Source organism: Onychomys torridus, chromosome 8 (genome assembly GCF_903995425.1).
Source record: "Onychomys torridus chromosome 8, mOncTor1.1, whole genome shotgun sequence".
NCBI lineage: Eukaryota > Metazoa > Chordata > Mammalia > Rodentia > Cricetidae > Onychomys > Onychomys torridus.
In genome coordinates, this window is record NC_050450.1 from 85,079,090 (window position 1) to 85,106,776 (window position 27,687).

The 27,687-nt window shown below is 50.1% G+C and overlaps 1 protein-coding gene and 1 long non-coding RNA gene across 7 annotated transcripts in view; one reads left to right on the forward strand and one right to left on the reverse strand.

Moving 5' to 3' along the window:
• LOC118589026 overlaps positions 1–23,984 on the forward strand; it is a 30,928-nt gene extending 6,944 nt beyond the window's left edge. Inside the window, exons 4-5 of one of the 4 annotated variants that reach the window (XR_004945633.1) lie at positions 8,738–8,872; positions 22,821–23,984. This is a non-coding gene — a long non-coding RNA (uncharacterized LOC118589026). Of the gene's footprint in view, positions 1–8,737; positions 9,782–9,982; positions 10,488–22,820 lie in introns of those variants that run through there. The other 3 variants (XR_004945632.1, XR_004945634.1, XR_004945631.1) reach the window with 3 other exon arrangements.
• Positions 286–26,222, reverse strand: Sp2 (Sp2 transcription factor). 3 transcript variants are annotated; one of them, XM_036195845.1, is made up of 7 exons: positions 26,161–26,222; positions 11,187–11,263; positions 8,919–9,893; positions 4,666–4,978; positions 3,279–3,453; positions 2,898–3,091; positions 286–1,526 (listed from the first exon to the last, which is right to left on the reverse strand). In XM_036195845.1, exons 1-7 carry the CDS (start codon positions 26,165–26,167, stop codon positions 1,426–1,428), a joined length of 1,842 nt encoding a protein of 613 aa, XP_036051738.1. In that variant the 5' UTR covers positions 26,168–26,222; the 3' UTR covers positions 286–1,425. The 3 variants fall into 3 exon arrangements, with proteins under 3 accessions (XP_036051738.1, XP_036051740.1, XP_036051739.1); XM_036195847.1 differs by lacking the exon at positions 26,161–26,222 and adding an exon at positions 25,912–26,080; XM_036195846.1 differs by lacking the exon at positions 26,161–26,222 and adding an exon at positions 15,285–16,098.
• Positions 26,223–27,687: the final 1,465 nt, after the last annotated feature.

The following is a 27,687-nucleotide window of genomic DNA, read 5'->3' on the forward strand; positions in this document are numbered from 1 at the left end:
TTCTTAGGGACTGGGAGGCAAACGCCTTCCTCCAGGCCTGGGGCATAGAGTAGTTGGTCTGCCAGCTCAGGAAGTCCTTTCTAGTTGTGTCTGGCTGAAGCAAGACTGGTTAGTGGAAGGAGACCCAGAGACATTTGCGTCAGTCTGCAGGCTCCGGAGGTCCCCAGAGGTTCTCTGAGCACTCCTCTGCTTTGCGCCAGGAGGGTAAGTTGAGAGCGCATGGCCCCCTCCTCAGGAGTCCCCTAGGAGACCTCGGAAGTAATAAAGGGTCAGAAGGAGCCCAACTGCCAAGAGCAGACTTTGCCTCGGGCAACTAAATTTATTAGCAAGAAAAATTTTTGTCAGCCCAGCACTGACCAACAAAATACATTGTTAATAAAGGATAACAAATCTGTCACTTAATTAATAAAACATCCTCAAGCAGTTACAACGAAAAATAAAGTTGGATTTTTGTTTAATTTAAAAGCCTCAAAAATAACAAGCAATATGTTTTTTTTAAAACATGTCGTAGACACAATCGTCTATTATACAATATACACTGTACACAGTAGAGCTTGGGCAGGTAGGCTGGTGAGATGAGGGTGTGGAGGGGTCAGAATGGAAGGGGTTTTCATGTGAGTCCAGATCAGAGTTGAAATGCCGTGTTATTTAGAAAAGTATTGTTAGTGAGAAAAAACTCCTATGCTCAGCATTGCCCCCCAAAATCCTAAACTGAACGCAGCGAGGGGGAGGCGGCTAGTAAAGAAAGGAAGAAGGGCGCAATTAAATAAAACGTCTTTAAAGCACACACATACACAGTGTTCATCCTCTGAAGTCTGAGTATAAGGCAACGTTCTCCATAGAAAAAGGAGTGGGGGAGTCCGCCGGCGTCTGACCTTTCGAATAGGAAGTTGGAATGTCTGGAGGAGAGCCGTGGCAGGGTGGGCAGTGGAGTGGAGGCAGCCTCCCAAGCCTCCGCAGAGGTGGGTGCCCATGGGAGGCTGGGTACAGGGTCCCAGGGTGTCCCTAGGGGCTAGGGGAGGAGGTAATTGAGGGGGACAAGGAGGCACAGGATTGGGGGGCACAATGGGACTCCGGCAGTGTTAGGGCAGGGAATGGGTTGGGATAGGGGCTCACTTTGCTCCTCGACGGAGTGAAATGCATGTTTTTCCTTTGGAAATAAGGGTCCCCACGCGTCCTGATTTAGAACGTCTCATTGGGCATGGCCAGTGTGCATAGCCTGGGCAGGCCAGGAGCTCATGATGAGAAGGGAAAGGCCTTTGGAAGGAAGAGAGCACAGGAGAAGAGCCCCTCCCTGTGGGGACACAGCCACAGAACAGGAGTGGGGTAAGGGCCGCCCAGGGCAGTTGTGGGCACCTGTCCACCATCGACCCAGGCCAGTCAGACGGGGGATTCCATCTTCAGGGCCTCCTGCCTCAGTCGGCCTTACAGGTTCTTCGTGACAAGGTGGGTCTTGTAATGCTTGGTGAGGTGGTCACTCCTCATGAAGCGCTTCTGACACTGGGCACACTCAAAGCGCTTGTCCCCTGGGAAGAGGAAAGAACTGTTAGGAAAGAGTCTACGTACAGCACACCACGGCCCCACAAGGAGAAGCACACGTGAGAGAGAGGCCCCACACATGAGAGGTCCTGGGAAAGCCACTGGGCCGTAGCTGCATATTCCGCTAATGGAGTACCTTCCTGCTCTCTATGGACCTCACCTCTCTGCCCCAGCCGTCCCTTCTAACCTACCTGCCTCCAGTCAGGTCCTTGTGCCTTGTCCTGGAGCCTCTGTACACCTGGTTCATCCTGGGCTGTGGGCCTTGGCCTTCAAACTCTGATCAACACCTTCCTCCTCACAGGAGGACATCCTGGACCACGCTGTCAGGGTATTATACTCCTGCCTCTGAGGGGGTATGATCTAGCCGGAAGCTCTAACTTTGGGTCACACGTCCACTACCTCCAGTCTCAGCTCAACAGGGCATCATTCTTCACTACAGCTGTATCTGCACTGGACCCTATGGACACCGGGCATGCCCAGGACAACTTTGGGACACTTTTCTATAGTTTGGCCTGTGGTGGTAGCGATCCTGGTACCAAACCTGTGCTCTCTCAAGGCAGGCAGGCCTTCAGTAGTGTGGGGACAAGCCAGTAACCCCAGCAGTTAGGAGACACGGGCGGTGCCATGAGCTTAAGGTAAGCCTAGACTACACAACAACATCCTGTCTTTAAGGGAAAAGAGAGCTAGGTGTGGTGATTCACACCTATAATCCCACACTTGGAAGGCTGAGGCAATACCCCTGCAAGTTCAAGGGCAGCCTGGAGCACAAAGTAAATCTTATCATCCCTGCTCCACAGCCAAAAAAAAAAAAAAAAAAAAAAAAAGAGGGTTGGGAAGCCAGGTGCTTTAGTTCACGAAGATTCACGCCTGTACCCCAAGCACAGAAGGCCGAGCCCTAAGACAAACTGGTACATCACCAGAACCCATCTCAAAAAAAACAAAACAAAACAAACAAAAAAAAAAGTGGGTTTGGATTGGAACGCATCGAGTCTACCACACGCCACTTCTCCAAGGCTGTACCGGGATTAACTGAAGTTATCGGAAACTGTAAAACACAGTGCCTGGTAAACCTCATCAGTGCTCCATGGGTTTTTCTGATTTATTTTTACTTGTGACACCATCTCTCAGGTTACTCAAGCTGATCCTCCTGCCTCTACCTCTCTACTGATAGGACAGTTGCCCAGCTCAGTGCTTGGTAACCAGCTCCGCAGAAATGACAAGAGGTTGTCACTGCTGTGTAATGCAGCGCCTGACACTGGACGTGCAACAGCTCCTGGAGTGATCTGCATGGCTGTAGTGCTCCTGCCCCGGCAGGGGGATGGCGCTCAAGGCCAGCTGAAGGGTGTGGGGGAACTGACCTGTGTGGGTTCGAGCATGTCGCTGGAGCTCATCACTCCTTGTGAACCTCTTTCCACAGAAGAACCAGTTGCAGACAAAGGGTCTCTCGCCGGTGTGTAGGCGGACATGGGCCCGAAGCAAGGATGTCTTCCGGAAGGTCTTGCCGCAGTCTGGGATGTGGCACACGTGCTTCTTCTTGCCCTGCTCCCCAGACCTGAGGGGTTGGGTTCAGAGTAGGGAGAGGAAATGGGAAGGAAGAAGGGAGAGAATGGACAGAAGCGGTGGGAGGTCGGTCAGCACTCAGGAAAGGTGGGGCAGGAGCTGGCAGCTGCCACTTGACCAAGAGCAGCTGTGGAGCAGGGCATCTGCCGGGCTGCGGTCTGGCCCCCGCCGTGTATTACCTCTTCTCCCCATCCTTGCAGTTGGGACATGTGCAGGCCATGCGCCGCCTCTTCTCCCCGGGCTGGGCCTCTCCTGCTAGGGCCTGCTCCATCTGCAGCTGGATCTGGGTGGGGCTCAGGCCACTAATGGTCAGGTTGTTTCCAGAAACGTTCTGCACTGTCAGCTGCTGCTGCCCTGTGAAAAAGAGAAGGACGTGGTTCAGGAAAGAAAGCCCAGGCCGGACCTTCTCTCCCTCCTGCACAGGTTAAGGATGAGTCATGGCAGCTAATATGCTGGAGAGGAGTGAGAGCCAGAGAGGTCTCTCTGAGATACCGGCAGCACACTCTCCCAAGAACATTTATGGGAAATGTTATGGGAAATCACTCTAGGCTCTTGGTGTCCCCTGAAAGTGGACAAACTAAATGCATACAATTCATTAGGGAGGAAGAAAGCCATGAACTCTCACTACCTTGAAGCTGCCTACTCCCAGGTGCAGAATGAAAACCGCCTCCGCTCTCCCCCTTCCCTATGTTTTTAAAGATTTATTTCCGTATTTTATATATATAGGTGTTCTGTATGCATGTATATCTATATACCAGAAGAGGGTATCAGATGCTATGAACTAATTTTAGACTATTATGAGCCACCATGTGGGTGCTGGGAATCGAACCCAGGCTCTGGAAGAGCAGCCAGTGCTCTTAACCAAGGAGCCATCTCCCCGTCCTTTCCCTCTTATTTTCAAGACACATTTACAGCATGCACCGTCACTGAACTCATGTGCAGTACAAACTGGTCCTACTGTCCAGGATACCCTTCTCTCTCTGCTGCTTGCTCTTTAAGAAGTCTTCCTTAGCTGGGCAGTGATGGCACACGCCTTTGAACCCAGCACTTAGGAGGCAGAGGCAGGCAGATCTCTGAGTTCAAGGCCAGCCTGGTCTACAGAGTGAGTTCCAGGGCAGCCAGAGCTACACAGAGATACCCCATCTCAAAATGTTCATTCCCCCCACCACACACACACACCAAAAAAAAGGGAATCATTCCTTCACTTCCTTTACATGGTATGGCACAGTCACCTGACCTGGACAGGTGACCATCCAAATTAATCTGAGTTTGAATATTACTTAAACACAATCTATTTTCTCCCATCATTATTCAACATCTTCAGTTACTGTATGTGGACATGTGACTTATTATCTCACAATACCACTGTAAGGATCAGGTGTGAAGATATACATGAGCGTGCCCTGAGGCTGGAGCGGACCAGGCAAACACTGGGCATCACCTTGGATGGACAGCATCCACCTCATCATGGTTGATACTGAGAATCCCAGGGGCCTGGCTCAGGATTCCCACAAGCTGAATACAAAGTCCTGCTGCCGACACCCTGGCTGCAGGACTTTCCCTCACCGCCGGTGTTGGTGATGGTGACAGGCACACCCTGGACTTGGACTCCATTGATGTTGATGGTCTGCATGGCCTGAGCAGCTGCTGCCAGCTGTGCAGCATTCAGGCTGATGATGCTCCCAGCAGGTGCAATCTTTGGCAGGGGTCGCTCTTTTCGGAGAATTGCAGCTGAATGCTTTTTGCTGGTACCACTCAGATGGGGAGCTCGGGGTGCAGGGCTGTTACAGGTGGAGGTGGAGGTGGTTGCAGCTGTTGCTGGGGGGCTGTCCTGGACGAGGACTGTCTGCACCTCACCAGAAGGTGTACGAATATAAACCTGGGGGACCAGAGAGAGGAGTACCCTAAGAGACACGGCACCAGCACTTCCACACAGCCCTCCCTGTCCAAGCGGACACCTCCGTCCATCATCCTGTCTTTCCATCAGCCCAAACATGAACACAGACACTCCTGACGTTTAACAGGACACTAATCTGGCACAGCTGGTCACTGACCTGTGACCAAACCTTTACTTTGCTTAGCAAGGAAAAATATAAACTGTTAAATCTCAAAATTTGGAAATTAGAAAAAAAAAAAAAAAAAAAAAGCACACCACCAGTATGGGCTACAAAGTGACACCCAAGTCAGCCTAACCTATATAGCAAAATCATCTTTAAAAGAGGGGGTGGGGTCGCTCAGTGGCTCGGAGCAGCGCTGCTCTTGCGGAGGACCCAGGTTTCTCCTCATCCACATGGCAGCTCACAATCATCTATAACTCCAGTTCTAGAGGATCTGATGCCCTCTTCTGACCTCCTTGGGCACCAGACACTCATAGAGTACACGTACATACACACAGTCAAAACACTCATATACGCCGGGCGGTGGTAGCACACGCCTTTAATCCCAGCACTTGGGAGGCAGAGCCAGGCGGATCTCTGTGAGTTCGAGGCCAGCCTGGGCTACCGAGTGAGTTCCAGGAAAGGCACAAAGCTACATAGAGAAACCCTGTCTTGAAAAACCAAAACCAAACCAAAACAAAACAAAATAAACAAAAGACCACTCATACACATAAAAATAAAATAATCAATCTAAAAATTTTTTAAAGAGAAACAGGGTATTTATCTTATCCCAAAATGTTATCTCTTTTCAAAAAACTGATGAAATACAAAGAGGAAAAAAGTAATTTTTATCATGTGTGTGGGTGGGGGGGGGGGTATATGTGCTCCTGTATGAGAGTATGGGTACACACGTGCGAAAGCACACTTGTGGAAGTCACAGGACAGCCCTGGGTATGAGTCCATACCTTCCACCTCTGTGAGGTGGGGCCTCTTGTCACTGCTGCACATACCAGGCCGCTGGCTCACAGAGCTTCTGGTAGGTCTCCTGTCTCCTTCCACCTCTTTCCTGTGAGCACTGCGATGGCAGATGCAAGCTACTGAATCCAGCTTTATGTGCCTTCTGGGAACACACACTCTGGTCCCCAGAATGCACGGCCTGTGCTTCGCCCACTAAGTGGTAGAGATGTCTCCAGTCACACACACACACACACAAGTAACTACTGAAGTGCGGAAATCTGTCAGGTATTGACACTGTAACCATCCCTAGCAATGCCACAAACGGAAAGCCGGCGCTGCCTCAGAACAGAGCACACATCCACTTTGTGACACCTGAGCAAAAGCATGGCAGCCTGCATCCACTCCTGGGGAAGAAAAAGCACACAAACACAAACTGGAGGACGCTCTACAGAGTAACCAGCCTGCAGCCTTGGAATGTAAGCAAGGTCCTGAGAGTCAAGTTAAAAAGCAAGCGAGCTGGGGATGCAGTTCCAGGGCAGAGGCTAGGACCCACCAAGTCCTGGGTTCATTCCTGGCCCCATGGAGCTGAGCGTGAGGAGGTGTTTCAGAGGAAAAGGACTGTTGACAACTAGGTGGAAGGTGGACACAGTCCTCAGGCCAAGTCCTTAGGAATTACCGACCGGAACACACAGTGAGACCTAATGGAGTCTCCCAGTTATACCAGCATTTCACTGATTTCACAATGAGGTCGCTGTAGTGTGTACAGAAAATGTGCTTGTGTGGGAGAATTAAAGCATTTGGAAGTGAGGAAGAGGATCATGGTGACAATTTATGACAAAGTTTCTTTGTAAAAAAATTCAGCGTGCGTGCGTGCGTGCGTGTGTGTGTGTGTGTGTGTGTGTCTGTATATTTGTTTTTGTTGTTTTGTCTGTGTATCCCTGGCTGTCCTGGAACTCGCTCTGTAGACCAGGCTCTGCTTCCTGAGTGCTGGGATTAAAGGTGTGCACCACCACATCTGGATCAGCTGTGATTTTAACTGGGGTTATTTTTAATTCCTGGATCACTGAAGATGTTTTCAGCTGGATGATAACACATAAACCTGCCATCCCTTAATAAATACATGAATGTCATGTCCCAGTCCCGGTTTTCTAGTATGTATCCCTTTTTAGAATCTTTTGTATTTGGTTCTTTCTTTTGGGAAGTAAACAGGTTGACTGAGTCACTGAAGAGAACCTGCCCACCTTCTGTTATTCTCTTCTCTAGTTTCTGGTACTGAGTCAGGTGAGGGGCTCTCTTCTCCCTTGGATGGTACCAAGTGGATGCTAAGCACGGTTTGATTTTTATTATTATCATCGTACTGTGTGGGTGTTTTGTCGACATGCATGTCTGTTTATCATGTGTATGTATGCCTGGTGCAGATGGAGGTTGTGGGATCCTCTGGGAGTGGAGTTACAGGTGATTGTAAGCCAGTACATGGGTGCTGAGTCCTCTGGAAAAAACCAGCCAGTCTCTCAACCACTAACCTATCTCTCCAGCCCATGCTGAACACTGCTAAAGTCTGCTAAAATCATTGGGCCTGGTGGACTCCTCTGTAATCCCAGCACTCAGGAGGTGAAGGCAGGAAAGTCAGAAGTTCAAGACCATAATCAGCTGCATAGCAAACTCAAAAGCCAGCCTGCTACATAACACTGTTTCAAAACAAATTCTGCTAAATTCTTAATTGGTGTTATGATTTTAAGTTTTTGTTTGTTTTTTGGTGTTTTAAGACAGAATCTCACACTGTAGTCCAGGCTAGATTTGAACTCACATCACTCCCCTGCCTCAGCCTCCTGAATGCTGAGATTACATGACTGAACCACTGTTTAACTTATTTTGAGCACTCCTTCTCATGATCCTTTCCCTGTACATAGCAGGACCCTGGGGAATGGGGCACTTTGATGCCCCATGGCTGCTGGAGTCTCCTTTACTGTCTGGGCTGCCTCCAGCAACATTAGGCTCCAAGAGAGGGTCTCTTTGAGTCGTCTGCTCCTGTCTGCTTTTAGAGCAGCGCAACACAAGAAAGGAGCAGAAGAGGCTGAAAAGTGGTGGGCAGGGTGTCTGCAAAAGTACAGTGACCGGGGCTTGGCAGCGAAGGCAGAGAGAGTCGGTGGAGGACCAGACTTGAGAGCAGCTGGGAAAGCACCTTCCGAAGGGTGGCCTGGACAGAGGCCAGGGCAGTGTGGTCAGAGAGCAGCTAGGAAGGAGAGGTCATCGTGAAGTGAGGCACGGCAGGCAGGCAGACTCGGGAAAACAACACGCCATCTCCCTTATGTGGGATCTAGACTGGAGGGAGAAGGCTCGCACTCACACAGGTGAGCAGAGCAGAAGGGAACCATTCCTGGGGTTGGGGGGAAGAGGCTGAGCACGGGTGGGAAGAAGCAAGTACGGTGGCTAGCACTGTAATCCCAGCACTGAGGTTGAAGCAGGAGGATTGTAAGTTGGAGCCCAGTCTGGGCCCCACAGTGAAGTGGAGCCAACCTGAGATGTCTAGGGAGATCCTGCCTCACAAAGGGAAAGGCCAGCTGCTCCTAGCCTGCTATCTTTCTTGTCAGTAACAGGAGGCGGCAGCAGCAGCTTTTCCTCACGACCACCCCTCCTTCATACCAAATTCTACGGTGCTGACTGGAATCATTCTTGCTGCTCTAACCTTACGACAGGAACACTTTATTCTGAAAGTACTCCATCTACCCTAGTTATACCCAGAGCTACCCCGTAATGAAAGACTCAAACAGGCTAGCTATCTCTGCTCCATCTGATTTCTACAGATCAGGACTACTTGGCCTAAGACCGCAAGAGACCCCAGGGCAGAAGCCATCTCCTGCCTGCCCCAAATGATGGTGATTCCGACTTCCCATCAGATCTGGTGATGATCTGCCTCAGTTTCAAAAGCAAGCTAGAGGGTAAGCAGAGGAGAGGGAAGCCAGGCACAGGGACCGTGGTGCCTACCTGGGTTGGTGCTGATTCAGTTGTCTGGATCTGAAAGTTCTGGGAGGGCTTCTGGGGAACGGTGGGGAGGGTGGCAGAGGCAGCCTGCACCACTCGAAGTGCCTGCTGGGGGATCTGCACCACCTGCTGTTGCTCAGCCTTCGGGGGCACCACTTGGACTTGCTGGACCACAGCTGGCTGGCCCCCACCAGGGCTCTGGACAATCAGCAGGTTGTTTCCTGCCTGGATGATGTTGTCTGCTGTGGTCTCAATCAGCACCGTCTCCACTTGCTCGGCCACAGCCACTGATGGCTGTGAGACAGGAAGGCTCTTCTTCCTGGCCTTTTTGTTAGTCTTAGACAATGGGGTGGGGGGGCTCTCAGTGAGGAGCTGAGTGGGGGTCCCAGCATCACTGGTGTTCACCAGGTTGTTGACCGGCAGGGTGAGCGTCACGTTGCCGCCCCCACCTGTCAGCTTCACCACGTTGGCCCCACTCTGCGTGGAGGTGGTAGTCGTATTTGGCTTCTGGACAGGAGCTGGCTTGATGGGGACAGGCTTATGGCCGGATGGCGAGGGGGTGATGATAGCTTGGTTGGTACCTGGGATGATCTGGATCTGGTTGGTGAGATTGGGCTGCACCTGGATGGTCTGGGAACTGTTCCCTTGAATCTGAGAGACCCCTTGGTACTGTATACTTGCACTTGACCGGCTCCCTTTGTTGATCACGGTGGGGTTCTGGATAGCAAACACCAACTGCCCTCCAGGATAGGAGGCACCCAGCTGCGAGCCCTGAATCTGAAGTATATTTCCTTTAGATGACAAGAGGCCAAAGCTATTCTTGCTGGGACTGAGCGGGAGAGGGGCTGGTTTGATGGGAACCAGTTTCCGTGGGGTGGGCTGGGGGGGGGCAGGAGGTGTCACTGCAGCTTCAACAGCTGGGGGGCCAATTTTGCTACATGTCGCAGCGAGCAGGGCCAAGGGAGACGGCTGGGAGTCCTGCAAAGATCAGCAGAGGACAGGAGTGAGATGGGAGACTGGCTAGACCCTGTCATAGTGACCTTCTCTCCTCCCCACCCTCCTGACAGGACCAGCTCCCTCTCACAGTGCTTCCTGCTCCATGGAGTGAAGGAAAAAGACAGGGAAGGCCTCTCAGGAGATCCCCAGAGGCAGCCCTGGACACTGCTTTCCCACCGGCCTGGCTGGCCTAGTGTTAGCAGGGACAGTGACAGAGCCCAGCTCTGGGGGTGTTCTATGGACTTAGCACAGAGCAGGCACAGGAGAGGAGAGGGGATGGGGAGGGGAGGTCACGCGTGGTGAAGTGCTTCCTGACTGGAGAAGGCGACAATACAGGCGCCGTTCTCTCAAGGGCAGCAGGCTTGGACAGGAAACTCCGAGTTTCTGGTTTGGTTCTGGTGTGTTATGTACATGCATGCGTGTTTATGTGTGTGAACGGGTATGTAGGTACACTTGAGTCTGTATGTGGAGGTCAGGGATTACTGTTAAATTCCTACTCTACTCTCTACCTTGTTCTTCATTATCTTTTGTCTTTGAGTGCTTTACCTCATGTATGTCAGTGTATCACTCAAGTGCCTGATGCTCTCAGAGGCCAGAAAGGGTGTCAGATCCCTTTGGACTGGAGTATGGAGAGTTATGAGCTGCCATATGGGTTCTAGAAATTAATCTGGGTCCTCTGGAAGAACAGCCAGAGCTCTTTACCACCGAGCATCTCTCTAGCCCCTTCACCTTAACTTTTTCTAATTTTTAAACGATTCATTTATTTTTATTTTACATACATTGGTGTTTTGCCTGCATGTACATCTGTGTGAGGGTGTCGGATCCCCTGGAACTGGAGTTACAGACAGTTGTGAGCTGCCGTGTGGGTGCTGGGAATTGAACCCAGTGCTCTTAACTGCTGAGACATCTCTCCAGCTTACCTTATTTTTTGCGACAGAGTCTCTCACTGAATCTGGAACTCACTGCTGAGCAAGACTAGTTGGCCAGTGAAGCCCAGTGGATCCTCTGTCGCTGCCTCTGCAGAGCTAGAACTACAGGCATGTACCACCAGGCCCAGCTTTTTACATGGGTGCCTGGAACCATGCCTGTGCAGCAGGGACTTTACTAACAGCCCTGGCCTCAGGGCCTTAGCCCAGCGGCTGTCTTAGTTCAGAGACTGAGGCCAAGGGAACCTTCTGGGTGTCTGCAGTGACAGTGCGAGGCTTCTGAGTGAGGTGGACAAGGCACTTCAGAGATGAGCGCAGCTCTGGCCCCGGGGGCCCACTGGGCACTTGCCTGGGTAGCAGCGGCAGCAGGCTGCAGGTAGTCGCTGGGACTGACAGCAGCGGTAGCAGCCATGCTCATCTGTGGATCTGTGGGAGGAAGATGGAGCAGTCCGTAAGACCCCTGAAGAGAACCCCAGGCCCCTTGCCTAGGCCTTTCTGTTTGCCCCTCTTGCTGCTTCTCCGAGAAGTTTGGCCCCAGCTGGAGCATCACAGCCCGGGCTTGTCAGGGGTGACCATCTCCTTTGCTCAAACTCAATCTATTTGGGTCAGGCCTGCCTTCACCACATTGTCTCCACAGCGCGGAAGACTGGGAGACTCCAGGACAGAAGGCAGTCCTGGAGCAAGACTGGCTGAGGTGAGTTTGGAGCACCCCCTGGTGGACACTGATGGCTCTCTGACTCTCTCTATTAGGGGCAAAGGATCTCTAGCCAAGGCCTGCTCCATCTGAAGCTAGCAGCTCAATCTAGCTGAAGCAAACCAGTCTGGGAGTGAGGAAAGGCTAAGCCAGCAGCACCCTGAGTAGGCCAAACCTGTCCTTTTCTAAAAGCTGTATGCTCAGACCAGACAAAGACACAAGGGGCCCATGAATCAGTAGATGGCATCTGGGTAATTCCTTTACGTGAATTTACACATCTATATGACCCCTAGGTCATAAACTAGACAGAGCTAAGAACTACATATAAGAATGAACACTGAGGGCTGGAGAGATGGCTGAGAGGTTAAGAGCACTGACTGCTCTTCCAGAGGTCCTGAGTTCAATTCCCAGCAACCACATGGTGGCTCACAACCATCTGTAATGAGATCTGGCACTCTCTTCTGTATACATAATAAATAAATAAATCTTTAAAAAAAAAAAAAGAAAAAAAAGAATGAACACTGAGCAGGGGTGGTGGTGGTGGTGGTGGCGGCGGCGGTGGTGGCACACACCTTTAATCCCAGCACTCAGGAGGCAGAGGCAGAGGCAGGTGGAGTTGGAGGCCAACCTGGGCTACAGAGTGAGTTCCAGGACAGGCTCCAAAGCTACACAGAGAAACCCTGTCTATAAAAACCAAAAAAAAAATAAAAAAATAAAAAAAAATAGAAAAAAGAAGAATGAACACCAAATAAATCCTATTTTTGTGTATATGTAGTTATATCTCCATTGTACCGTATTTTCTCATTTTCCCACAATGATTAGAGTTGGCCTCCATAGCCATAGGTTCTATATCCACAGATTCAACCAATCATGCACCAAAAAATGCTGATTCTACATAACACTCAGATGATTTAAAGTATATAGACAGTGTGTAGCTTATATGCAAACTGTACACTTTATACAAAACTCTTGAACATCTATGGAATCGTTATCTCCAGGGGCTCCTGGAACCAATCCCCTGTGAGTGCTAAGGGACCATTGTACCTCTTGTCATTTTTAAATTTTATTTTTACTTTATTTGAGACAGGGAGGGGTCTTACACCGTATCTCAGATTGGCCTGGAACTCATTCTTCAGCCTCTCCCAGGCTGGGATTACAGGTATGTGCCACCAGGCCCAGCCACTTCCTTTCAATAAAGGAGGAAATAATAAAGGAAATATCTATCTTGAACTTAAGTTTGATTTAAAAGGTAAACAAGACTGGAAGCTGGTGAGATGGCTCAGTGGTTAAGAGCACACTGGCTATTCTTCCAGAAGACCCAGGGTTCCCAGCACCCACATGGTGGCACATAATCCTCTATAACTCCAGTTTCAAGGAATATGATGACGACTTCTGGCCTCCATGGGCATCGTACACACTCATGCTGTGTAAAATATATGTGCAGGAAAGACACTCACATACAGAAAATTTTTAGTAAATAAAGGTAAACAAGAGGCTGCATGTGGTAGTGCAGACCTTTAATCTTAGCACATGGGAGGCAGAGGCAAGTGGATTTCTATGAAGCCAACCTGGTCTGTCTACACAGTCTGGAACTCCAGGTCAGCCAAGGGCTACACACTAGGACTATTTCCAAAAATAAAAGGAAACGGAAGTCCCTAGAGTATAGGGTGAGAGATTGCCTGCCATCACAGAGTGTTCCCCAGTCACTAAGGCAAAGCACGCTGGGCCGAGTCAGGTATGTATCCCAGACAGAATTTGGAAAGGATGTTCCAGGGGACAGAGAGACGGGGAGACTGCTTAGAAGACTCAAGGGACAGGGCTCAGTCACTGAGTCCTTGTCAGGAATCTAGTGAGGACAGAGGTCAGGGAGAGGACACACTTTTTTTCAGTCCTCTGAGGGAACATGCTTCTCGGATGGGAAAAGATAAAGGGTAAAGAGAAACGGACTGGCTGGTCGGAAGGCAACCCAAGGACCTTCGGTGGTCACCAGGCCCCAAGTCCACGAGAATGCTGCAGATGCTGTCAACTGTGAAGGACCAAGGACAGCTCTGGGCAAAGTGGCCATGTAGACCCCAGGCCATTACAGACACAGATGTCTGCAGAGTCATTGCAGCTACCGAGGAACAACCACAAACACAAGCATGCAGTTGCAGAAACCAGTCCTATGATCACTGCTCAGTGCTTTAAAGGTTCCAGATGGAGACCCACCGCTAACATCGAAATGCTCACAACAGTTTCGTGAACAAGGAGGGAAATGAAGGCAGGGTGTTAATACAGTTTGGGGGCTAAGGGTTGGGGAGGTATGAGCCAAGGTATCTCCAACGCAGACTGGGGCTCAGGACCAGGGACCAAAGGCATCTCAGGCCTTTTTACTGTCATGCTCTCCTCAAGGTAATTGCCCTTTTACTTTTTAAAAATTTATTTACCTACATTATGATTCGCAACAAAATAATGTGATGGTCGGGGGTCACCACACCATGAGCAGCTGTATGAAGGTTGAGAACCACTGAGTAAGAGGTTAAACAAAGCCTACTACTGACGTAAGCTGCAGGCTGCTGGTGCTCCTGGCTGCCCTACCTCAGCTCGGTTTCATTCTCCTCCCCAGCAGGCTCCTGAAACACTTCTTCAGTCTAAGAGCACCCTAAGTGCTCTCCTAGGGTCCCCGAGAGCTTTATGTGGCCCCTGGGCTGCAACCTGGTCCATCAAAACAGAGGACCATTTCTCTGCCACTACAGAATTCTACTCTGGAAGGAGGAAGAGAAAAGAGAAGCACTTCCAGCTGGTGTGTGGAAAGGAAAGTGGTTCAGGAGGAGAGCACATCCGTAACAGCAGTTCTCTGGGCAGCCTCACTGAACGTGGAAGCTCGTGTTTAAAATGGGTGATGTGGAGGGAGCCATGCTTAACTTCCCCTCCATACAATCAAAGTGCCGCTAAGTGGGTACGAAGCCCCAGAGGGCCTCTCAGAGGTAATTCTGTAACTGCTTCACACCACTTCCACTGTGGACACATTTTTCTTTTTGTGCTAGGGGTTGGGCCCAGGGCCTCACATATGTGGGGCAATGCTCTACCACTGAGTTCTCTCCAGCACATCCACCATTTTAACAGTACCATTGCCCTCTAACAGCAGCTTCTATTTGGTCATTGAAACCTACATTTATTTAGCAATATGAGCAATAGGGATCACTGCATATCCCTTTTTTATACTGGTTTATCTTGTGTGTATTTGTTCACATGCAGACATGCACAGTGACATGTGAAAGCTCGAGAACAAGTTGGGAATTAGTTCTTTCCATCATGTAGGTTCCAGGGACTGAATTTTGGTCACCAGGCATGGCAGCAATCACCTTATCCACACATTACACACCCTTACTGAATATTCTGAAAGAAAAAAGTACGTATCTCTCAGTGACATCGTTTGGATCTTGTCGTTAATTCATTTCAGCTAAAACTTCCCTGTCTCTAGGCTGATGTCTGCAGAGATCAATGATGCAAGCACAGACCAGTACACCTTAGCTCTAAGGAGAGAGAAGTCCTGAGGGGGTTGGACAAAGCAGCACGGAAGAAGGAGTATCGGGTGACAGAGGGACCAGAACAGAACCCCAAGACTGACAGAAAAGCACCTCACTTCCAGACTCTCACCATCAGCCTCCACCCTCCTTGGCCAAACTTGGTCCCCTCCACACCTCCGTCCATACTCTGTGGGCTGCCTCTACCCAGGTCACCACAGACCCCTTTGCTTCTGAAGCAACAAACCTCTCGATGGTTGCCTCCCCTTGCAGATTCCCGTGGGCTCCTCTTCCTTTGCCACCACTTAAATACAGGCATGCTTCAACAAGAGTCCCTTCTCCTCACCCAAGATCCCTTCCTTGGGGCCTGTGTCCACTTACAGGGCTTCAGACAGTGTCACAGGCAGGTCTGGGCCAGCTCCGCCCCTATGGGCCTTCACCAGGCCAGCCAGACACTCCCAACCTGAGCATCCCCTCCAGGCTTGTTCCTTCTTTGTCCTCCCCAGCCTCCACAGGCCTGCCTTTAAGGGCAGCTTATCTCCACTGCCCTTCCCTTGCTCACTCAGGGCCGGTTCAAGCAAATGCTTTGACAGCCATCTTGTAACAGGTATAGCATGTCCATGGGGTCCTTTCCAGACTGAGATGAAGTCAGGTTCTTTGCTAGCAGCAGCACCCCTTATGGCGATCATGGGCCTAAGGTATGGTAGCAAGGCCCTGCTCTTCAGTAAGCAGTGTCTGCACCGAGCCGCTGCTCCCAGGACCGGTCCTGTACAGGGACACTGCAGTTCCTGGGGAGAGGCTAAGAGCACAGGAATCTTCGGAATGTAGCTTCTTTCTGGCAGGTCCATTCACAGCAGAGCCCTGCGCATCCATCTCCTGCTGGGGAGCTAGGTCCTTCTGACTCCTCTCCTCCATTGAAGTCTCTCTCCTTTCTCCTCACTAGCCCCATGCCCTGGTCCTGGCTTCAATCACCCTCCCTCAGCCTGAACTCCTACCCACAGCCTCCAGGGTAGCTTCCAGCCTCTGGCCCCCTTCCTTTACCCTGCCTGTACACTTCTGGAAGACTACCTTTGTGAACCCAGAATCCTATCCAGCCCCTCCCCTGGCTACACCCTCCCATGGTTTCCAAAAGCTCTTTTGGTAAGTTTAGAGGAACCAAGCACTGAGCCTCCTCCCTGTCCCTCCCTCCTCCCTGTCCCTCCCTCCTCTCTCCCATTCTTTCTCTTCCTGGGAGCCTGAAGCCTGAGCTCTCCTTTGGCCATTTCTAATCTCTAGAGGTTGTTTCTCACTTACTCTCTAGAAGCAGATGACCTTGCTGAGTGCCAGTGTACACTCCCTGTAGCACCCTTGGCAACGCTGGCCTCACCACAGGGTAGGGAGTGTAGCTCTATCCTGGGGTCAGGGTGTCTGTCTTTTTCTGGCTTGGGACAGCATGATCTAACAGGAAGGACCCTAGCGCCCTGGTTATCAGGCTGTCCCAGGCTAGAAGAGGCTCAAAGTCCACACCCAGCCCCTAGGCTGTTGGGTTTTGGTTTGTTTTTTTTTAAACCTTCACAGCTATGGCTTCCTTGGCCCTCTGCTATGGCACTTCCCCAGCAGGAATCTCACTCTGTGCAAACAGTCCCTCTGGTGGCTATTTTGGTCAGCCTGACTGGGCCAGAAGCCAGTAATGCAGTTTCTAAGGCCAGGCTTTCCCCGTTGTCTAGCCTGGAAGAATTCGGAGCTGGTAAGGGAAAAGCGAACCATGGCTGGTTTTCAAGAACAGAACTGGACCTCCGGGAAAACTGAAGAGTTAGCCTGTATAAAGGGTGCAGGGAGCAAGCTGGGCTGTGACAGACTCCAAACTGCCAGAACAACTGATCACCCAGCAGCCACAACACAGGAAACTGACGTTCATGCCTGACACTGCAGAGCAGCTCTGGGAAGAGGATGCTAATGCCACAGGCCAAAGGAGAGAACGGAGATCTTCTCCACCCTTGCTCTGAGCCCAACTGAGCCATGACCCTAAGATGTACACTCGACTTTATCGAGAAGTTACACTTCAGGGCTGGAGAGATGGCTCAGAGGTTAAGAGCACTGACTGCTCTCCCAGAGGTCCTGAGTTCAATGCCCAGCAACCACATGGTGGCTCACAACCATCTGTAATGAGATCTGGTGCCCTCTTCTGTATACATAATAAATAAATCTTAAAAAAAAAATGTAAAAAAAAAAGGAAGTTACACTTCCTTTCTGAGCTGGGATTCCTAACCTCTTCTCTCAAACAAAACTCCTCAGTCACCGTGTACAGACAGCTCCTTACTTCTATGGTTCAACTTAACACATTTTTTTCCACATTTCAATAATATTTTATTTGTATATACATGTGTGCACATTTGTGTATAGCTACGCACATGCCATGGTTAACATGTGGAGGTTCTCTCCTTCCATCATGTGGGTCCTGGGGATTGAACTCGGGTTGCCAGACTAACCCTGACATGACAGGCACTGGGCAAACACCTCCAGGCACTGAGCTAACCTGTAGGCCTCCAACAACTTTTCAACGTCATATAGTACATGAAAGCATACTCATAATTATGTTTTCTACTTTTAGTACAGTACTCAATAAGTTACATGATAGTCAACATTTCATTAAAAAATACTTTGTGCCAGGAGGTGGTGGCACACACCTTTAATCCCAGCACTCAGGAGGCAGAGTCAGGAGGATCTCTCTGAGTTCGAGGCCAGCCTGGGCTACAGAGTGAGTTCCAGGAAAGGTGCAAAACTACAAAGAGAAGGGCTGGAGAGATGGCTCAGAGGTTAAGAGCACCGACTGTTCTTCCAGAGGTCCTGAGTTCAATTCCCAGCAACCACATGGTGGCTCACAACCATCTGTAATGAGATCTGGTGCCCTCTTCTGGCCTAAAGGGATACATGCAAGCAGAACACTGTACACATAATAGATAGATAGATAGATAGATAGATAGATAAATCTTTAAAAAAAAAAAACTACACAAAACAATATAACAACAAAAAACAAAACAAAACAAAAAAACTGTGGTAAGTGATTTTGTCTAACTCTCAGCAAACCTAAGAGGTCTTTCTTTTTTGAGACAGGTTGTACTCATGTAGTCCGGGTTCAAATTCACTATGGAGCCAAGGATGACCTTGAACTCCAGGTCCTCCTGTCTCCACCTCTAGAGCGCTGTGAATATGGATGTGTGGTGACTACGCCCTAGTTTCCTTTATTTTTTGCCCTTTGTTTTGTAGACAGGGTTTCTCTGTGTAGCCCTGGCTGTCCTGGAACTCACTCTGTAGACCAGGCTGGCCTCGAACTCACAGAGATCCGCCTGCCTCTGCTTCCCCAGTGCTGGGATTAAAGGCGTGCACCACAGCTGGAGGAGTTCCTGCAGATTTCTGCAGTTGTTTTGATTCCAGGAGTGTTAGCACCTAACTTTGACCTACCTGCCTTTTACGATTGCTACTTCCTGTCTCTGGAACCTTCTGTTTGAAGTCTTATCTGAGTTTCCTAGGGGTTCAAAGCCCATGCAAAACTTGGTTGGGGGAGAACTGTATGTCTTGTAACTGGGAATTTGCATTTGGATTTGTCCCTTTGGGGGGCTTAGAGGTTTTGGTATAGGAACGAATTGTGTAACAATAAAAGGTCCTTTGCTAAGCTACAGTGAGTTAGTCCATAAGAGACTGATCTCCCTGCAACTGGAAAGTCTAAAATTTTCGTCCTTAGAGTGTCTCTATGCCTTTTTTCCACGGAACCACATGAACCCCCACCATATATACAACACGCCACCACCGTGCTGCACGCCAGGTTTTCAAACCCAGGGCTTCATTCATGCTAGGTGATAGATAATTACATGTCCACATGGTTGGGCTTGCCCGGCAGACCGCCTGACTATTTCCGGTTCAGAATAGCCATCTCCGGGTCAGACATCTCGCAGGACTGGGACTCTGTGGCTTTACGTGAAGTTCCTGTACACATGCGCGGCCCAACCTTTAAAAAGCCGGTGCCATCTTGCATGAATCTCTCAGCCTCCCCCCCCCCCCCCCACCTCTCTCCTTATCTCCTCACCCACGTGTGTTTCACGCAGGCCTGTCACCTCTGTCCTTTTTAATAAAACTCTCCCGTGGTCTTGTCGTGTTCGGGACGTGTTCCTAGCGCCAAAATAAATAGCGCCGCTTAAATACTAACACTAGGCAAGCATTCTTCCAATGGAACAACACCCCCACTATAATATCTGGAAGGTTGGGTATATTAAAATGCGTGTGGGTTGGGGATTTAGCTCAGTGGTAGAGCGCTTGCCTAGCAAGCACAAGGCCCTGGGTTCGATCCTCAGCTCAAAAAAAAAAAGAGAGATTAGTGTATTAAAATGTGTGTTTGGGGAGGCTGGAGAGATGGCTCAGAGGTTAAGAGCACCAACTGTTCTTCCAAAGGTCCTGAGTTCAATTCCCAGCAACCACATGGTGGCTCACAACCATCTGTAATGAGTTCTGATGCCCTCTTCTGTATACATAAATAAATAAATCTTTAAAAAAAATGTGTGTTTGACCTCCACTCTTTTCAACTCACTACATATTTATCCAACAAACCACCTCATCCTAAGCCGAGGAGGGTCTGTACTTGCTGTTCCTAATTACTCCCAATAGTCTTTCTTGAACTTGTCTTGAACTAGAACCAGGTTGTACCACCCCATTCATGCTACCAAAATTGCTAATGCTACCAGACCTCATGCTACCAAATCTAACTACTGACTCCTAGACCTGAGCCCCCATCTTCTGGGATCTGACAGCTAACTGTTCTTGCTTCTGGAAACATTCTTTGATGGATTCCCAGTCAGCCTCCTACCTTGCAGGCTACTTCTAAGTCCCTGATGTCTCCTTCGACTTCTCAACAGTTAGGCCACCCAGACTCCACTCCAGGACTTGTATTTCTTCTTTCTCTATTTTCTAGGTGATTTCGTCTACTCACATGGCTTTCAAAACCAAGATAATGATGACGCCTGAGTTTGTTTGCAGACTTTGCCTCCTGCGTACTGCTGACACCTTCTCTTGGATGTATTAGAGGGTATCTTGAATCTAAGCGGCCCTGAATAGTGTTGCTGATAGCTTCTAATTCCGTGTTTCCTTCAAACACTGCTGGCTCCATCCTTGCAGCTGCCCAGTCCTAAAACCTTGGAATTCTCCTTGACTTTCATTTTTCTCACACACAAGGGCAAACACTCCTAGCTCTAACTTCAGAACACACTCCAAATATGACTGCGTTCACCACCTGCTGCTGTCATCACCTAGAGCCATGTCTGTACCTAGTCAACTGAGAAGGCCACTGAGCTGTCCTAACCTTGACCCTGTCAGTCCATTCTCAACACATCAAACATAAATGAAGCCACATCACTCTTCTGTTCAGAGGCCTCAACAGCAGCATCCCATCAGAGAGCCAAAGCTCCAGCCCTCACACAGGCCTGTGTCACCTGACTTCCTGCCCTCCCTTCCTCCCTCCCTTCCTCCCTCCCTCACTTTAGCCACACTGTCTTCCCCAAAGTTCCTGGTGCTCTTCCTTGCCAGGTCCTTCCTTCTGCTTGAGTTCACCGCCTCCCCTCACTCTAGACAGAACCAGTTCAACCTCTTCACCCTTTTAGGGTTTCATAAAGTCACTTTCTCCTAACACCCTGTGTAAACTGCCTCTCCCACACATATTCCCTACCCTCTCTCTTCTATTTTTAATCTTTAGACTTACCACTTTTCAACAAGTACTTATTAGCCACTTAATTACTGTCTCATTAAGAATGCAAATTTCCTAAAGGCAAGGGTTTTTCTTTTACTCACTGATGTAACTATGTAACCTAGCACACAGTTGGAGCTTTACAGACTTGTTTAATAAATTCATGAATTAAATGAATCCTGAAGGAATTCAGAGAAAGAGAGACTAAGTGGAGTTTAAGAACCAAAGGAGGAGCCGGGTGGTGGTGCACACCTTTAATCCCAGCACCCGGGAGGCAGAGTCAGGCGGATCTCTGTGAGTTTAAGGCCAGCCTGGGCTACAGAGCAACTTCCAGGATAGCCAGGGCTACACAGAGAAACCCTGTCTGGAAAACAAAAAAATAAGCAGACAAAAGAAAAGCCAAAGGAGGACTGGGGTGTGGTTCAGTTGCTAGAGTGCTCTCCTAGCATGCTCCAAGCCCGGGTTCCGTCCCCAGTACCCAGTAAAACAAGTGTGATGGTGCCCGTGTGAGCTGGAACAGGTCACACACTTCAGGGAAGCCAGTCAACTCCACAGATGACATTACAGCTCCAAGCTACACTCTGATACCCTTTCCAGTTAGCACATGCATGGACATTCGTGAAGACCATGAGGGCACCATGATGCACACTCCTGGTCTGTCCAGTTCTGATTCTTCTTCTCCATGCAGGACTACGGTCACTCCCAGTTTGCTTATTGCCTGGGTCGTAGGGAATCGATGTGGAGGCAACAGGGGATGGCAGGACCACTTCAGCATGATGAAAGCAGTCCCAGGAAACCATGCACAGCTTTTCTGCTTAAGATTATTAGGACTCTAGGCTGGAGAGATGGCTCAGAGGCTAGGACTGGCTGCTCTTCAGAGGTCCTGAGTTCAATTCCCAGAAACCACAGTAACCATCTGTAATGAGATCTGGTGCCCTCTTATGGCCTGCAGCCATAGATGCAAGCAGAACACTGTATACATGATAAATAAATAAATCTTGAGGGGAAAACAAAAGAATACTGATCTCAGAACTCTGTTGCAGCAAACAGAAGAAATGCAAGCAACACCCCCCCCCACACACACACACACCCCAAGAATTTCCTGATGCACAGCTTGCTGCCTTCTCTGCTTTGGCATGTATTTGTGAGTCATTCTCGGAGCTCTCCCAGGCTAGGATTAGCTTCTGAAATGAGTAGTGACTTCATTTCCCTGGAGAAGAGAGGGAGGTTGGCTTGCTGCTTGCTCTTCTAAAGCCTGGGAAATGTCTTCATTTGATTTTTGGTTTTTCTTTCTCTAATTTCCAAATTAAATATAAACCAGAAGCAGAAATATTTCACTTCCAATCACATGACCTGGCTAGCTGTCTCATAATCCCTATTCACAGTCTCAGGAGCCGCTCTGGGATTTTACCAAATCCTAGGAGAGGTGACAACCCCATGAGAAAGTTCTAGAAAGACATTTAGAAATGTGCACTGACTCCTGACTCTTCCTGAGCCACTTCTGTCCTGTGGCTGAGACGAATGGCACCTGAAGAGACTAAATCACCACAAAGAGGCAAACTGGCATCTCAGAGGACTTAGCCTTGGCCACCCAACTAAACCTCTGCACAACACAGCAGCTGCTGGCTGGACACAGCAAGGCAAAGAGATGCCGTCTGTCACCCAACTCCACTGGCTGGCCTTACGACGAGCAGGCTTGTGCTGTACTGTGACAGCCTGGACACCTCAGCACTGCTTGGAGCAAAGCACCATGCAGAGTCCCTGTGCTAAGCACTGGCTCACCTCACTAGAGCACGCTGGCCTGGGCACATTGACACCAGTGACTGACAGTGACAGAGCTTCCCACACATGTCCTGAAAGGTCTGGCTGCCCCCAGATGCTCTCAGCTTGCTCTGATGCTGGCTGTGTTTCCCTTCAGGATCCCACGAAGCAGCAGAAAAATGTCCTATCTCACCATTTGTCAACAGGAACAATCCACCATGACATGGGGGCGTCTCCTCAAGAATGAGCCCCCCAATCCATTCCTACTGAGCCTTACTGTCATACTCAACCTCCTCTTTGCCTTCCCACCAGGTCCCAAGAGTTCTGATGAAAATGTGAAACCCCTCTGCCCTGGGGCCCTCAGGAAAGCTGCTCAGGAAAACATCTGTCAGTCATGGAGACGGCACCTTAGGAGACAGACCTGCGCCACAGCTGAGAACCAAGACCTGAGCTCTGGCTGAGGAGGGGGAGAAAGAACTACGGGAGGGAGATCAGCCATGCGGGAACACTCATGACAAAAGCCACCAAGAGCTTGTGACACGCCACATTTCTCAACCTAGAAACACTTACTTGGTCTACCCTGTAGGTAAAATTTCCTTGTTTTCATTTCTATTTTTTTGAGACAAGGTCTTGCTATATATATAGCCCAGGCTAGCCTGCAACTCACTAAGTAGCCTAGGGTGGACTCAAACTCTCAATCTTCCGACCTCAGCCTCCCCTGTGGTAGGATTAGGGGTGCATCACCACACCCAGCCTGGGTTCTGGGTTTAGAATAAGCTGGGAAGAAACTCACAAATCCTTTAAGTCACCCAAAAAGACAGTCCAGACACGCCACCCAATAAACACACAAGGAAGTAGATGACCTTCTCCAAACAGATTACTCCAAGTTTGCAGCCCATAGGCTTAAAATTAGGCCGAGTAATCCTATCAACTCAGACGTGTTCACTTTAGAACACGCCAATCTTTACAGAGATGTCTCTCTGCCTCTTTCACTCTACGGCCATTATCCACCTGACCCAAACAATTACTATTTTCAGTGTCTGGAAGTAGTTTCCCTGTAGATGAAACAGAGATGGAATAAAGGTAACTTAGAAAAAGATGGCCCATTTCTAGCACAGAAATGGGAGGGGTCAGGGTCTAGAAAACTGCTGAGCCCACATAAATACCAGAATCTACTGGCTGGCTGCAAGAAGCTTTAAAAGTTGTTGTAAGGACCATGGTTAGGCAATACTTGCTTAAAGTAAGCTTGGGGATTGCCACATACCTATGGTCAAGGACTGGTCACTGCTTAGTACAAGAGACTATAACTTCTCCTAAACACTTACGCACCAGAACAACTAAGATGTTCAAGACCCAAATACTAACTTCCCTACCTGCTGGAAAGGCTTGGGCTTTTAACCCAAACATCTGCCATAATCTTTTTACTGCTTCTCTCCTCTTTGACAGGCTTCCACAGGCCCAAACTCAGCAGGGGGGGGGGGGGGGGGGGAGGCACTACTCCTCCCTCTCCCTCTCTCCCGTGTGTGTGTGTGTGTGTGTGTGTGTGTGTGTGTGTGTGTGTGTGTGTACACGCACGTGCGCGCTGTAGAAGTTGTTTCTCTCCTTCCACTAGGTGAGACCCAAGGACCCAAGGATGAGCTCTGGCAGCAATTACCTTTTACCCACTCCATTATCTCACTGATCCAGGCCCAAACTTTAAACCAGATCTAAGGAGAACCAGTCTCTGTGATGTCTGCAGGGATGCCAGAGCCAGGGGAAGACACAGTTATGAGCAAACCCTAGATAGCTCTCTCTGGCTAGAAGCTTTGTCTTTAGCAGCTAGCTCAGGGCTCACAATTGGTGTCAGACCAGCTTGTTTCCCCTGTTGCTGTTGCTTTTGACCAAAGAGAAAGTTTCTGTACCACCAAGTAGAAGAACTAGAATTAGACAACTCACCAACTACCTCAGCCAAAGAGAATTCACATTAATGGGGACTGATGTCTGTTTGGTCACTGGAAACCAAGCAAATTGGCACACACCTATAACCCCAGCACTTGGGAGGCTGAGGCATGAGTATCTCAATTTCAAGGCTCACACAGATTACAGTATGATTACAAGCCAGCCAGGGCTTCATAGCAAGACCAAGTTTCCACCCCCTCCCACCCTCCTACCCCTCATCCCCAAAAGAAGCCACTGGAAAACTAACATCAACCCCACTGATTGGTTTTGAGATCTGCTCCTTTCATTTGTCATCAAGAATGTAAAAGAAAACAAGACACTGATGAATACATCACTATAGACAATGGATTCTTTGTGTCAGTAATGGAAGTTGCTGCTGTGATCTGGGCTCCATCATTCCCTCTTCTAATTCACTGTGTGCTGGCTAACACCCTAACCTTTCTAGCCTTCAAAACCCTATCCAAGACAGCTCCAGGCTGCAGATACAGTGGTTAGGAGGTGCCTGTCTAACACTTGTGAGGATCTAGATTCAACCTAGAGCACAACAGGGGTGGGTGCCTACTATGGCACAGCATGAAACAGCTGTAGACAGTGCATGCCAGTACACACAGAAACATCAATCGCCTTTCTGCAATGAAATCTGAATAAGGGGAACTTTGGGCCAATTCATGGCTCACAGATCACTGGCCTTTCTCCATGAAGCAACAATTAACCCCCTAAAAGGGAAAAGTTCAGGAGAAAAGCCAAACGGAGCCATTACGAAACAATTAAACATGACAGACTATTAGAATCCAAACCAAGGAATGCAGTTTGAGGACAGGTTTCTCAATTGCCCATGGCAGAAGAAACACTTCCTCTCATTCTAAAATTAGAAAGGCACCGGGAAAGAAACCTAAGAAGGAAGGGAAGAAGCTGAGCACCATTAAGTCAGCAACGAGGAAGAAAGCGACTATTTTACTTCTCGGGTGCTCTCTTAAGAACGATAGCGCCTACGCATTCTTGGATTTCAGTGCATTTTTGCCCCCCGCACGGGGCATAGGGCAATAGTCTGGGAGCTCTGTCAGCAAGTTCTCAAACTTCTCAGAATTCCAAGAGCTTGCAGATACCTAGTCGCAGGTACAAACAGTAAAATTCTGTTTTCACTCGGCAGTCATTAGCTGCCTAGGGAGTGCCTGGCACCGTCTGGGACTGCGGTGCAGCAGGCTGCAGGAGGCAGGAGGCAGCAGGCTGCAGGAGGCTGCAGGCTGCAGGAGGCAGCAGGCTGCAGCCTAGGCCAGTCTGGTTGGCACCACCTGGATCTCAAGCGTTGCCTGCCCACAGGGCGAGCCCGAGCGGGCTTCGGCCGCCTGCGTGGAACAGACTCGGGCGCAGTCTGAGGGCCCGGCGCCCCCTGGGCCAAGAGGGCGTAGGGGGTTCCAGGACCGCCTAGCTGCCCGCACCGCCTGCCAGCCCCGGAAGCGCCTACCTCCCGCCCGGGGCTCCGAGGGGCGGGGAGTCTAACGCCCCCTTCCGGGTGCCTCCGCCCGGCCGGCCAGCCGCGCTCCTCCTCCGGGCGGGAATCCTTCCTCCCCCGCCCCTCCCGTAGCCGGGCCCCGGCGCTAGGCCCAGTCCCAGGGGGGCACCCCCGGCTCCGGCTTCCCCTCCCCGAGGTCTCTGCCCGTCTTCCCGACCCTTGAGGGCCGGGAAGACCCCGCCGGCAGAGGCCAGGACCCACCGCTCATTACGACATCTTCCTCCCTGGCCTCCGCCGCCTCCGCCGCCACCGAGAGCCTGACACCGCCCGCCTAGCACCCGCCAATCCCGGAGCCCGCCACCGCCCGAGCGACGGCGGCGCTCACCAATAAACGCTCGGTACATTGGGGACCGACAGCATTTTCAACCAATCGTCGGGAAGCATCTAGAGTGACGTTGGTCTGGCCAATAGAGCTGCGAAATGTCACTGATAGACGGTAGTAGTCACCAACCGGAAATCAACTGAGGAATGAACGACGTTTCCATTAGCCAACTGGCGGGAAGCAAAGTCCCGCCTGCTTAGGAGGTTGATGGACAGCAACAGGAAGCGGGATGGGGAGGGGTTTAGCCGAGAAGTGATTCTGTATTGGTCGTGGTTGACCTTCCACCCACCTCTAGCCCAGAAGATGAGTGATAGATCTGCCCTAAAGCCAATCAGAAGTGCGTAGTGTGAGGCCGAGCAATGCCCCGTAAAGAGCTTGTACATCAGTCTTAGTACAGGTGGCGTGGGGAGCTCCAGTGTAGCGCTCGCTCTCCGGTGCCGTGTGAGCGTACGGCCTTCGCCTCAGCCCCTCGGCCCCTCGGCCGCTGTCGCCTGTGGAGATTCGATGCCCTGGCGGGGGTTGGTTACTTAGCACTTCCTAGCGGGGGACTGTCATTATCTCATGTCAAGGCCCTGTTCGTTTTCTGCCCTGTGTTGCAGAGCCGCCCTGATCCACGCGGCTCCAGACGGGCTCACCGGAATCGTCTGAGCCGTTTCCAAAAGCAGATTCCCAGGGTCGTCCCTAATCACATTTGCTACTCCCCAGGCATGCCCAGAATCTGCATTTTAGCCCTGCGCCCGTGGTGGGCAGAATTGCACACTGGAATCCGAGCGCCCCTGCTTGGTCCTTGCCTCATTTCCTCCTGAAGGAGGTACTGCTCTTGGTAGGCATCCCAGGTAGGTGTATCTTCCTCTCCCAAGCCCTCCTCTGGGAACGGCTAACTTGGGCAGGCGGCATGGCATCGAGAGGGAATTCACGTTGGCTTAAGATTACCAGCGTGGGCCGGAAACATACACACCCCATCTGCTGTGGAACCTTAGACTCCTGTTGAAGCCAGACTGCTCACACCTACACCTCAAGGGAGTGCCTTTTTTTTTTTTTTCACCCACAGTGAGAAAAATGTTTTACCTCCTGTAAACTAACATACGTGAGTATATAACAAGGCTTACAAAATCATTGCTTGAGAGAGACTCTGATCATAGGTAGATATAACATACATACACTTTTGCTGGGGTCTCATACAGACCTTTTGTGATGCTGAGGATGAACCCCAAACACTGAGCATGAACTTTATCGTTGAGTTATGCCCCCAGCTCTCAATACAATTTCTCTTAGCCTCTTCTGTCTTCCTTTCCCTTCCTTCTTCCTGTCACTGTGAAGGAGAGGTTGCTGAGATACAGTGATAGAAAAATAAAGAGCCAAATACTTTTGAATTACCAGTCTACCCCTCTCTCTGGTTAGCTTTT